A 13509-nucleotide genomic window follows, 5' to 3' on the forward strand; every position below is an offset into this window, starting at 1 on the left:
TTTAAAAAACAGCTTTTTTTCTGCATGGATCTCTTCCTGATTACCAATGTTGTGTAAGACAAACATAATGGAGTTCATTTTTGCTTTCAGAAAATGGATCCAAGTGGTGTAAAAGTGTTGGAAACGGCAGAAGATATCCAAGAAAGGCGTCAGCAAGTTTTGGACCGTTACCACAGGTTCAAGGAACTCTCTTCTCTAAGGCGCCAAAAACTTGAAGATTCCTATCGATTCCAGTTTTTCCAGCGTGATGCAGATGAGCTTGAAAAATGGATCCAAGAGAAACTGCAGATTGCATCTGATGAAAATTACAAAGACCCAAGCAATTTGCAGGCAAGTCCTCCTGCCACTTTATATTTCCTGTACTATTAATTTTAGGGCGTTACAGGTCAGCAGGGATAGAACAAACACAGAAATGAAACTTCATCTGAGAGTGAAGAAAGATGGATGCAAATACCCATGACCTTGCAAAGTACTCTTCAAAAACCTGGCTTTTTTACTGATGTAATTGGAATATTTCTAATCATAGATTAGATGCTACATCAGCATAGAAAAAGTTGCTCAGTGCAATGTAGTGTAAAACCAACTTTGTTTAATCCTAGAATTTGTTGGATGCCTTAACTCCCTGAATAAATGTGAATTATCACTTATTGTTTCCAGGAAAAAAAAAAAGATATTTGTAGAAAATAAGCTTGTGGTGGGTAGAACTAGCTGACAGGTTCTCTGGGGTTTGAACACTGTCATGTGCAAGAGCAAACACAAGAAAGAAGTAACTAAAACTGGGATGTTTGAAATCCCCTGTTGATCCACCACATGATACAACTGATTTCAACTGTGCAATTTTATTAGTTTGTCAGTCCTAAATATGCATAAAATACACTTCAAATCTTGCTGCTGGGGAATATGGAGGAGTCCCTGCACCAAATCTCAGTTGCATTCTTTGATGTTTTCCTTTCAGGGGAAGCTGCAGAAGCACCAAGCCTTTGAAGCTGAGGTGCAGGCCAATTCAGGAGCCATCATTAAACTGGATGAGACTGGAAATCAGATGATTAACGAAAGCCATTTTGCATCTGAAACCATAAGAGTGAGTTTTAAAGCTTTTTTCCTTCCCCCCCCCACTTACAGGCCTTTCCTTAAGCACATTGTTCAGATTGCACAGATAATTCCATATTCAAAACCTCTCTTTAAAGTTCTACAGGTATTTAATTAGTGAAATCACGAGAAAATTTGTATTTGTAAAGGTCAGAGATGGTTTTCTCTTTCATGAGCACCCAGCTCATACCTTCTTTTGGATCCAGTTCTGAGGAGAGAACTGTTCAAAGATAAGATGTTTTTGTAGTGATTATCAAACTTAATTGATAAGTGCAGCATTTCATTCTGACTTGCCTTTACTGGTTCAGTCCTTCACGCCGTACCGGACTGCCCAGCGCCCGATAGTCACGGCCACCCAAGTCGGGTCCCACATACGAGTAGGTGAAGCTTGTGGCTGTGCAGTGCAACTTGTTTTTGCAATGTCTCCTTCCTTCCTCGGTTGACAGTTTGCACCATCCTTCTGGGCAGTGCTCGGAGCTCTTTCCTCCCTTGAAACCTCTTTAATTGAACTTTCTGAGTGGATTAAGTGGTATCCGCCCATGATGTTCAAAAGCTTCTCTTGAATGACTTTCAACTTTCAGGTCTTGATGAGCAAATGCTATAGACAATGGGTGGAGTAGTTACTTTCCTGTTTTGCAAGTTGTGTGCATGTGTGGGAGTGTGGTTTTACTTTTTGTTGCCTATAAAGTTTATAGTGGTTCCCAATACTTTTGGAAGGCCAAGTGCAGCAGAGAAAATCAGTATTAAAACTAGTAATTGCTCCTAGTATGTCTATATCATGTCACTTCACAATGTTAGTTAAATATATGAATTGTTTAGTGTTAAGAGAAGTGGTTAAAATACAGTGACATGGCCTAAGTTTAACTTGAAACAAATGTGTTGTCTTAAATAAGAATAAATTCCCAAAGGAAGATGAAATTCACTTATTGAGAGTTGATTTTCATATAAAAGACTGAATATTTGAAGGGGAGAGCAGCAAATTTTTGGTATGACTTCATATTAGCATAGAATTTAAATCGAATTTTATCTCAAGATGTTTAGCTCATAGTTACGTAAAGATAACTATTTGATAGCTTCATTAATTAATAACAACTGTCTAAATACTCAGTTCAGTAATTTCTAATTTTGTGTTGCAACACTTTACATAATCTGAAAACTATTTACTGGAGATAAAATCACGAGGCTTGTCCCTCACCCTTTGTCTAAAGTAAGATTTAGGATGTACAACTGCAGAAAAATAAATAAATCTGCTGTTAAGGGCAGGAAGGGAATAAATCTCATCTTCTTTGACAGGGGATTTTAATAAAAACATCCTTTTGTTTCAGACCCGACTGCAGGAGCTGCACCGACTATGGGAATTACTGATGGAAAAGATGAGAGAGAAGGGAGTCAAATTATTGCAAGCACAGAAGTTGGTGCAATATTTACGGGAATGTGAAGATGTCTTGGACTGGATCAATGATAAGGTGTATAATTACCTCCCTTTATTGTGTCCTTGATGGGAAATTTGATCTGTGTGTGAAGAAGTTCTGTCAGCATAGAGTTGCTGGAGGTCAGGTAGTCTCAGAAAGCTTGTAAAGGCACCTGTACATTTTATTTAGTTATTCACATTGCATCAGCAGTACATGTGCAAACTACTACTGTTCTTTTCCAGCCACAATAAAAGTTATTAGTCTAAGAGGAAGCCTGTGTGTTGGAGAATACTTTTAGCATAATCAATTCATTCTTTGCTTTAAGAAGAAAAATAAAATTCAAGTTTCCTCTAAGGGAAATCTTCAGCATAAAAGCAAATATTTTTAAATAAATATTCTAAATTATTTGTTTCAGAAAGGAGATGGCTCAAAGAGCAAGCAGTATGTAGATAGTTACTAAATGATTGGAATATCTTTAGATATACATTGTAAGGACATGAACTGCAGGAGGACTGTTGGATCTTGATTCTTTGAACTCTAGAGAAGCAGACCGCAGACCACACTATCAAAAGGAAAAAGAACCACAAAATAATCACACTGGTTTCCTTAAATGATGGTTTGTTATTTTGTATCACTGTGGGTTTAGACTGTAAACCCTTTATATATAACTGTTACTGAATACAACACTGCAATTCTTGTGCAGAAATCTTGCATCAGAAGCCTACAGCAAATGCCCATAAACACTGTAAAAAGGAACAAATTCTAGTCACTCTGTGTGCTAAGAATTTGTACTTGAAAAATTAATATGACCAAGGAAGATGAAAAAATAATTCCCTTAGTGATCTTGCTTATTTTCTGCAGTAATGGATTGGTGTTGGGGCAGGGAATGGAGTTTAATGAACAAACTTTATAGTTTTAAGTCTGACCTTAAACACTGTGATTGTCTTTGACCTATTGAAAATTAGGACAGTTTGCTTCCTAATTTTTAATAGTAATTTCCCCTAGGATACACTAAAATTAACTTTTTTTTCAATGTGCTAGGAAGCAATAGTGACGTCAGAAGAGCTTGGACAGGACTTAGAGCATGTTGAAGTTTTGCAAAAGAAGTTTGAAGAGTTCCAGACAGACCTTGCAGCTCATGAAGAAAGAGTAAATGAAGTGAACCAGTTTGCTGGCAAACTTATCCAGGTAAACATTTATGGATATGGAAAATCTCTCTTGGCAAGTCAGTTATTACAGCAAACATTTGTCTGTAACTTCCCTTCTTTTCCCCCTGGTTTGGGGCAGATCTTTAAGCTTTGCTCCACTTGGGTGCTTGGCTATCTTCACCTTAAATGGTCACTATTTGATTCACTTCTTCTGCTGAATAACTGCCCCATCTGGGAATGTTCCTGAAAATGTGGAGAGTTGTGATTAGTAAGAGAAATTGTCATATTTGGGTTAAGTTTATTTCCCTGGGACAACAAGGAGGTTTAATATCTCTTCTGGTTTGATATCTGGGGCCTGATCAAGGATGGAGGCAGGGCAGAAAATGTTTCATTCCAGGGAAAAAGAAGATACTGTTTATAGCCCTCTTCCCATGGACTAATTAGTATATAGGGAAAACACTACAAGAGTATTGAATGTTTGCACAGTGAAATTTCATGGAAACTATTGAATTGGGTGATCATCTGGAAAGGACAGTAATTATAAATTGATCTCTTGAAGACCAGCAGCGTTTTGTCAATGGATGTAAAACCAAAGAAGATATGAAAAAAGCATTTTTCCTTTGCTTGCCAGGAAACACACCCTGAAGAGGAACTGATAAAGTCCAAACAAGATGAAGTAAATGCAAGCTGGCAACGTCTTAAGGGGCTTGCCCTTCAGAGGCAAGGAAAACTCTTTGGGGCAGCTGAAGTTCAGCGTTTCAACAGGTATGAACTTGGCTGGATTTGCTGAATGATGTAACCCTTGTGTGGGTGTTTAATGATGCATTCAGCTGCACACAATAGTATGAGAAGAGCTACTGTCTCCTATGGCTTTGCTTTGCTCTTCTGCATGACTTGCTGAATGAAGACCTTGTTGTTCTACAATTGCTCTAAAACGGTCATTCTGATGGAGCTTTTAAGAACTTGGCCATTGTGTTCATTCCTGCTAATGGCAGTTTTGCTCTCCTTTCCTCTAAGGGCTTTTTCCTCCAGTTCTGTCCTAGATGACCCTTAAATGGTGTGTGTTTTTTTATTGGATGTCAGCCCAATTGTTCTGGAGGCTTTGAGCAATACCTCTCTATTCTCATCTCCATCTACATGAGCAATACCTCTCTATTCTCATCTCCATCTACATGAGCAATACCTCTCTATTCTCATCTCCATCTACATGAGCAATACCTCTCTATTCTCATCTCCATCTACAGCATTTTGAGATTTGGTGTAATAAGTTGGAGAAGGATCCAGAGGAGGAAGTGGATGCACTCCATGACAGTGCTCAGTGGTGCTGTAACTCCTTGTTTGCATCTGGTGACAGTCACCTGTAAATGTGCTTCAAAGTTTCTTGATATGCAAAGAAAATTGATTTATTTGTTTTCTAAAGTATATTTGTAGTTGGCCGCAGTGTTTATATATGTGGGTTTGTATGCCAATATGTCTGGCACACGTTTGGGAACACATTGTGCTTCCTTCCTTTTTCCATACAAAACAAACTGCTTTCCATTTGTGCTTTGTTTTGAAGGGATGTGGATGAAACAATCAGCTGGATTAAGGAGAAAGGGCAGCTGATGGCCTCAGATGATTTTGGCAGAGACTTAGCCAGTGTGCAGGCATTGCTACGCAAGCATGAAGGCCTGGAAAGAGACCTGGCAGCTCTGGAAGATAAGGTACCCCCCTGAGATATATTTTACCTACAGTTTAAACAAGGTATCTGGCTTGTCAAAGGCTGGAAGCTCACTCCCTGTGCCTGGGTTTAGGTGAAGGCCCTGTGTGCAGAAGCTGACCGCTTGCAGCAGTCTCACCCAATAAATGCTTCCCAAATCCAAGTGAAACGGGAGGAGCTCATCGCCAACTGGGAACAGATCCGGACGCTGGCAGCGGAGAGACACGCTCGCCTCAATGACTCCTACAGGTGCGTCACTGCAGCAGGACGGTGCTGCTTCCCTCCTTGGTCACATTTGACAGAGGGCTTGTGGAAGGAGAAGAAAGGAGTACTGTTTCCAAAATTTTTGGATGTTTCTGGTGGTTTTGGAGCAGTCTTGTTCACCAAATTCTCTTTTACACTAACTTCTTGTAGTAAAACAAGTATTTATATGATTGAAAAGTTATTGCAGCTTTTTGTCATTCTCTGGATGTGGATCAACTATGAAAATAAATAGATGTTTTAGGACATTTGCTATTTTCTCCATCTGAGTTGAGACATGCATTTTGAAGTACATTATGTGACTATGTTTCAATTTTCCTGAAAAAAAATCCCTTTTTTAATACTTTTGTTGCATATCTGTTCACTAGTCTTTTAAGAGTCTATGAAGACTGAGGTATGAGATACTATTTGATATATTGTCCCAGACCAAATTTGTTTCTGTTGTATTTTTTTGTGCTGTGGGATTTGTCTTCATCCAGTCTTGTGTCTATACTAACCTGGTCTCTGAAACATAACCTTTTAGATCACTGTTGAGAAGACATAGTAAAAACAAACTAATTCTGATATGGTGGTTAGTTTACATCCTTTCTAGTTTTGTTTTTCTGCCCTTTGTTCTTTCCCACGATGTGGGACTTTTGGCAGTGGAGACCCACACAAATAAACTTTTCCTTTACCTTCCCTGCCATAGTCTCTTCAGAGCAATTAACAGCAAATGTAATAAAAACCAGAAACTGATCACTTTTGGTGATAAGTGTTAAGCATATGCCAAAGGAAACAACTTAAAGGCATTCTGGAAGGAATTTGAGGATTTGTTTGCTTGTTTTAAGGCTGAGGCATGTGCAGTCAAAATTTTCTGTCAGTTCCCTTCCCCTCACACTGTTGTGATTGTGACAGAAGCAGCCCTGTGGATTATCTTGAAAACTATATTTTGATTTCTGTTGTCCTCAGTGTGCAGTTAGGAATATTAATTTTACTTACGATATAAGTTATATGCAAAATGTATCTTCAGGACATTGATTTAGAACCCAACATTTTTTTTAACTTCAAAAGACTTATTTTTGACTGAAAGCATATTTAATTATGTAATAGTCTCAGCACATTTTTGTGTTGTTCTATTTCTATCTGAGGAACAGCTTTTGTTTGTAACCCTTTCTTTGGGGAAAGGGGAGAGATACTCAGCAAATTAATTATTCCCACTCATTTTTTCCTTTGCTTACCTCAGGCTGCAGCGCTTTCTCGCAGACTTCCGAGACCTCACCAGCTGGGTGACTGAGATGAAGGCTCTGATAAATGCTGATGAACTTGCCAATGATGTGGCTGGGGCAGAAGCCCTTCTAGACAGACATCAGGAACATAAGGTAGAGTGCTTATACAGCCAAATCCAGTCAGCAGCCCTCTGCTTTGTATGTCTAACACAGTCTCTGAGTCAGTATTGTGGCACTGGAATGCTTTGATTATGCAACTAACACAGTACTAGATTGCTGTCTTGATTTAATATTTTTAAATTGTTTCTAGATGGCAGATACATACTAGTTACTAAGTATTTAAGAATGCTTATGATAATATTTTATTAAAAAAATAGGCCTGATAGCAGCCAGTTGGACTAACAACTGTTTCAGTTCTCCATCATGACAATTTCCTATAATTAGGGAGAAAGAATACGGCTCAAATAAATTCTTAGTTTCATTTTAATATAGGAATTTATATGTACCTTACATGCATTGCAGGCTAATTCTGACACTCTACTAAGATAAATTTTGGTAACAGCTTTTTCACATCTCCTTCCGTAGGGAGAAATTGATGCCCATGAAGACAGCTTCAAATCTGCTGATGAGTCAGGCCAGGCTTTGCTCTCTGCTGGACACTATGCTTCTGATGAAGTTAAAGAAAAGGTGAGTTGAGAGCAAGAGCTCCTAGAAGAATTTTGTCTCTTTCTTCTGTGTCCCTTAATTTAAAAGGATGATCACATCAGGAACTGGAGATTTCATTGTTCACACAGGAGGTCATTTTCAATTCAGTGCTAACCACTTTTTTAGAGTCACAATTTGATTTTACATTGAGATGGAAGTGAACTAGATGTTAAATAAAATTATCTATTCCTCTTCCCAATCAATTAGTTGACCATCCTCTCAGATGAAAGGTCTGCCTTGCTGGAACTGTGGGAGCTCCGCAGACAGCAGTATGAGCAGTGCATGGACCTGCAGCTTTTCTACAGAGACACTGAACAAGTTGACAACTGGATGAGCAAGCAAGAAGTGAGTGCATATCTTTGAATTCTCCAGATATGGTGGACTTTAATTTCTGGGTAGTCTTCTGTAAGCTTAAGCAATTGCTGTTGCCTGCTGGCAGGGCCATAAACACCCACGAGTGAGTGGGTGCTGTGCAGAGTTATTTATCTGACTGCCTGAAATGGTGAACTGGCTGTTTCCATCTAATGCTGAAACTATGAGCTGTGACAAGTGGGCTTTTGTGTGTGTTAACTCTTGTAAAATGCTGGTTGAATACGAAGGTAAAAAGAATTATTGGCTGTTAGAAGCATAAAGCAAACAGCATGTCACTATGCCATCTTTACCTTTCAGTAATAATATCAGGAAATATCACTGGCTGTTCTTGAGCTCACTTAGAGCAGCTGAGTATGGAAACATAAACATATGTTTGTGCCCTTACTTCAGGCATTTCTGCTGAATGAAGACCTTGGTGATTCTCTGGACAGTGTGGAGGCTCTTCTAAAGAAGCATGAAGACTTTGAGAAATCCTTAAGTGCCCAAGAAGAGAAAATCACAGTAAGACATTGACATTCGATCATCACTAAATGGACAAGTAGTGAAAAAAGGGCATTTATTGACTGGGGAGGAGACACTGCTAGAGGGTGGTAAAGGATGGGGTTTGCTTTGACGAGTGATCTTCTGTTATGATCCCACTGATCTTCTGTGGGATGTATTAGCTCTAAATAACAGGTATTGTCTCTAACATGGAAAATAGTGGAAAATGTGTGGGATAGGGCTCGATTTCTGTCTCAGAGCTGGGTAACCTGGTGCTTACTTATCATACCAGCACACAGGTGGATGAATATTTGTCAAAAACCTGCACTCTTCCACATGAAGAGGATGAGGGTACAGAGAGAAAAGAGTATAAGGATAGATCTGCTAATGGCTTTCTGCCAGGTTTACTGTGATAAACTTTGGGGAATTGATATACTAAGCAAATTTGCGCACGTAATTTCTATTACACCAAATAAATGGAAACTTATTTTCCCTCTAGGCATTAGATGAGTTTGCTACTAAGTTGATTCAGAATAACCACTATGCCATGGATGATGTCGCTACACGCAGAGATGCTGTAAGTATCCAAAATACATTTGAGCTGTAGACTTTAAATCTTGTTCTGCTTTATTATTTTACATGGTTTGACTTCAATATAGGATAAGTCAGTGGGATTGTCTCAAGAGGGTTATGGTGGTGGTTCTTAGGAGCTTGAAGAATTTTAAAACCTTTTACTTTCTTTTTTTTTTTTCAGCTGCTGAGCCGCAGAAATGCCCTTCATGAAAGAGCCATGTACCGCCGCGCTCAGCTGGCGGATTCTTTCCATCTGCAGCAGTTTTTCCGAGATTCTGATGAGCTCAAGAGTTGGGTTAATGAAAAGATGAAAACTGCAACTGATGAGGCCTACAAGGTAAACACAAAAATGAATGGTAGAATGCTTTTAGAGGCAGTACCGAGCTTAATCAGTCTAATGACACAAAGCAACATCAGCCAAACAAAATGTTGCTGATAGTCGGTGGTGTTAATGACATCAGGAGGAATGGTGTAATTTTTTCCTGACCCCAAGAGGCATTTTCCCATCATGCGGTAATTGTGCTTATCCAATAGCTTAAGAATTCTGATTTAAGGCTTATTTTTGGCACCAGATCCTCTAATTAAACACCACGGCACGTCTATGAATGTAGTCCAATTTGAAAAATTCTTCAGAGACCTTTGGGTACTGATTTTGTATTGGAATGTTCTGTTTCTTTCTTCGTCTGTAGGATCCATCAAACTTGCAGGGTAAAGTTCAGAAACACCAGGCTTTTGAGGCAGAGCTGTCTGCTAACCAGAGTCGTATCGATGCCCTGGAGAAAGCTGGCCAGAAGCTGATTGATGTCAAGCACTACGCGTCCGATGAGGTGGCCACTCGCATGAACGAGGTCATCAGCTTGTGGAAGAAACTTCTGGAGGCCACTGAGCTCAAAGGTATGATTTGCTCAGCATAATGTGGGAAAATTTCTAGAGAGTTTAGCTGGGAGAAGACAGGAAATGAGTTAACTTCAGTTTCCATTTCACTTACCATGTCCTGTTCTCCTCCTGCACATCTCTCTCAGGTATAAAACTGCGAGAAGCCAATCAGCAGCAGCAGTTTAATCGTAATGTGGAGGACATTGAGCTCTGGCTGTATGAAGTAGAAGGACACTTGGCTTCTGATGATTATGGAAAAGATCTTACTAATGTTCAGAATCTTCAGAAGAAACATGCACTGCTAGAGGCAGATGTTGCTGCCCATCAGGTAAGGGAAATAATTTTTATTCCTGCCTTTTCAGATCTGTTCACTCAAAAGATGGTGTTTTCAGATATGCTCAGTCAGAGACCTTAGCAGGTCTGTTTTTTTATATATTTTTTTAGTTTTGAATTTTACAATTTGCATATCAAAAATAATTTTGAACTGGAACATGACTTGTATGTCTCTAAAATAATATCTTTATAACTTTAATAGAAATGAACTTCTCAGTCACTGTAGCCACCTCACAGAAATTCTGACCTAATGCTGTTGCTGGATCAATTTTAGGACCGGATAGATGGCATTACCATCCAGGCACGCCAGTTCCAGGAGGCTGGGCACTTTGATGCTGACAATATCAAGAAGAAACAAGAGGCTTTAGTGGCTCGTTACGAAGCTCTGAAGGACCCCATGGTAGCTCGCAAGCAGAAACTCGCAGATTCTCTTCGCCTGCAGCAGCTTTTCCGTGACATTGAGGATGAAGAGACCTGGATTAGGGAAAAAGAACCTATTGCAGCTTCAACAAACCGAGGTTGGTCCATCCTGGTAGCTCTAGGATTTAGGTATCAGAATTGCTCTGTTATGAATTGTAACTTTATAGAACATTCCCTGAAAATTTCAGAGCTGTTTGGTGTCATTGACATTGCCCAGAGTTACATATATGCCCTTGCCCTGGATCTCTGTTACGTTGCTTATATAATTCCAGTGGTAATGTAGTTTCCATAGTGCTCTGTCTTCAGTGTTAGAGTTCTCCTTGTGCAAGTTCCTGTAGTGCTGGCTGCAGCTGCCTTGAAATTTTTGTTTCATGTAGTGACTCTGATTTAGCTGATTGATTATTTTGTATCTTTCAGGCAAGGACTTAATTGGTGTCCAGAATCTGCTAAAGAAGCACCAGGCTCTGCAGGCAGAAATTGCAGGCCATGAGCCTCGCATTAAAGCTGTCACACAGAAGGGAAATGCTATGGTGGAAGAAGGTATGTCTCAATATTTTTTAACTCTGGCGAGGCTTTTGTTTTCTGGCCCAAGACAGATAAGAATTATTGCCTGATTTTTTTTCTGGTAATAGACAGATACCTGCTAGCAGAATGAACTCCTGGTCATCCTTTCACCTGAAAATAAAAATGGGTTCCTAGATGGGAACCTGTCATAATTTTGACAGATCTCTGTCTGCTCTTGATGAACACTTGTTTAGCAATTTTGTGCCTATTTTATTTAGTCTCTATAATTAAATCTGTTAAAGGGTTCTATCAGAGGTACATAATCGTGATGTGAGAGAGAATTCTCTAGAAAGACAGTAATTCTTGCTTTTAAACAAATAGGCATCTTTATTTCTGACTGGGTGTTTTTAACATGAAAATTAAAAAAAAAAAAAAAAAAAAAAAAAAAAAAAAAAAAAAAGCCAAAGGTCTGAAATAATATTTGTATGCCGCCAGAACTAACTCTGGAAAGAGATGACCTTTTCTGTTTCATCATTGAGAAATGTTATGATGTCTCATTTTATTCCTAATGATTAAGATATGGTAGTGCAGCTTGATCAACAGGTTCGGTGTTTTCCAGGCTGAGGCAAAAAGACCAGCTAAATCACGTTTTTATAATTGTAGTCTAAACAGGCTTTAAATTAGTCTAATTTCTGTGACTTTGAAGAATTACAAGTAATTTTCTATTATCTATTGGTTTTATCTGATGAAGTCCTTCAGTTCCCTCTGCTTCTGTTCCATAGGACACTTTGCAGCTGAGGATGTGAAAATCAAACTGAATGAGCTAAACCAGAAGTGGGACTCTCTGAAAGCCAAAGCATCTCAGCGTCGACAGGACCTGGAGGATTCCCTGCAGGCTCAGCAGTACTTTGCTGATGCTAATGAGGCTGAATCCTGGATGAGGGAAAAGGAGCCCATTGTAGGCAGTACAGACTATGGGAAAGATGAAGACTCTGCTGAGGTATTTGAGATTCTTGTTTAAATCAATTTTGCATAAATACAGTGTGAGGATTTGTCCCATGGTAAAAAAACGAGCTGTGATAATTTCAGGATTCTTAACAAAGAGAGCAGGTTCTTGCATCAAGCAAGATTTTGGCTCTTGATGACATGTTTTCCTGTGTCTTAGTTGCTGTTGCACATGAAGTTCTGCTGCTCAGTATATTAAACTTACTGTGAGGAAGCTTTACCTCTTTTACAGGGTTTTGGTTTTTTAAGTATAACAAAAATAATATCAGCAAATTCCTCATGGGATGAGCATTTCAGTATGAGTCTGGTTTTTGTCAGTTCATTAGTCTGGAAGTAATTTTTTTTGTCTGGCTTTGTTTTATTGATATCATTCTGCAGTCAAATACCATGTCCCAGGCAGTGCTGACTGACATTTTATCAACATGAAGTGCAGTTTAAAGACACACTTTAAAACTTAGCCATATCACTCTGGTAATAGTTATTTCTGGTCAGAGCAAAAGAATGTTGCTGAGATAAGGTAGAGGCAAAGCACCAGGAGCATTAGGACCACTATCTAGCCTGTGAATAAATAGAAGTGATTATTCCCATGAGAGTCACAAGGCTGGTAGCTCTGAAAAACCCATGTTCCCTTTGTATGGAGTCAAAGTATATATTTTAAGCAGAGGCATATTTTTAAAATGGCAAGGTGTGCATGTTGTTATTATCCTCCACTTTCAGGCTCTTCTGAAGAAACATGAAGCTTTGATGTCTGATCTCTCCGCTTATGGCAGCACCATCCAGGCTTTGAGGGAACAGGCCCAGTCATGCAGGGTAAGGAAAGAAGCTAATCATGTACCTAAAATCCATGGCTCAGCAAAAGGTAAAAACAAAGCTCAATAAGAGTTGTTGGGTTTGAGAGCTTATTGCAGACTATGCTTGATTTTCTTAGAAAAATCAGCAGTCTGTTTTTATAATCACAAGACAGCTGTATTGTTTTGAAATAAAACAATTTAATGTGGTGGTTTTCATGGTTTGAGCCCAGACAGCACCTAAACTGACTCTACAGTAGCTTTAACTAAGGCTGAAGTCCATTCTAGAACAACATTGATTATAATAAACATAGAACATCTCTTTTTTTTCTTTTGCTCTTTTATTTTTAGCAACAAGTTGCTCCCACAGACGATGAAACTGGAAAAGAGCTCGTTTTGGCACTCTATGATTACCAGGAGAAGAGTCCCCGGGAGGTGACAATGAAGAAGGGAGATATCCTCACCTTACTCAACAGCACCAACAAGGTGGGTTCTGGCCTCCTGCTTTGCTGCACTGCTTGGCTCCCTCAGTGCTGTGTGTTTTGTTTGGTTTTGGCACTTTTAGCCCATGTCTGCATTCAGCACTTCAGCTGAACCTCTTCATTTCCATCACTCCTCCACAGCTGCCAACAACTGACA

The 13509-nt window shown here is 39.2% G+C and overlaps 1 protein-coding gene across 4 annotated transcripts in view; it reads left to right on the top strand.

Annotated features, from left to right (window-relative positions):
- The window catches only part of SPTAN1 (spectrin alpha, non-erythrocytic 1), a 46267-nt gene that overhangs the window by 8126 nt on the left and 24632 nt on the right, over positions 1-13509 (top strand). For all 4 annotated transcript variants that reach the window (XM_083876158.1, XM_083876156.1, XM_083876157.1 and 1 more), the window contains exons 2-21: positions 91-330; positions 956-1081; positions 2415-2555; positions 3543-3689; positions 4281-4414; positions 5208-5352; positions 5443-5597; positions 6832-6967; positions 7400-7501; positions 7727-7864; positions 8282-8392; positions 8871-8948; positions 9126-9281; positions 9634-9838; positions 9967-10148; positions 10428-10671; positions 10991-11113; positions 11860-12077; positions 12800-12892; positions 13222-13356. In XM_083876158.1, coding sequence (XP_083732284.1) covers positions 94-330; positions 956-1081; positions 2415-2555; positions 3543-3689; positions 4281-4414; positions 5208-5352; positions 5443-5597; positions 6832-6967; positions 7400-7501; positions 7727-7864; positions 8282-8392; positions 8871-8948; positions 9126-9281; positions 9634-9838; positions 9967-10148; positions 10428-10671; positions 10991-11113; positions 11860-12077; positions 12800-12892; positions 13222-13356 — 3006 coding nt within the window. In that variant the 5' untranslated portion in view covers positions 91-93. The remainder of the gene's footprint in view (positions 1-90; positions 331-955; positions 1082-2414; positions 2556-3542; positions 3690-4280; positions 4415-5207; positions 5353-5442; positions 5598-6831; positions 6968-7399; positions 7502-7726; positions 7865-8281; positions 8393-8870; positions 8949-9125; positions 9282-9633; positions 9839-9966; positions 10149-10427; positions 10672-10990; positions 11114-11859; positions 12078-12799; positions 12893-13221; positions 13357-13509) is intronic.

Source organism: Zosterops lateralis (genome assembly GCF_965231275.1).
Source record: "Zosterops lateralis genome assembly, chromosome: 20".
In the NCBI taxonomy this organism is placed as follows: Eukaryota; Metazoa; Chordata; class Aves; order Passeriformes; family Zosteropidae; genus Zosterops; species Zosterops lateralis.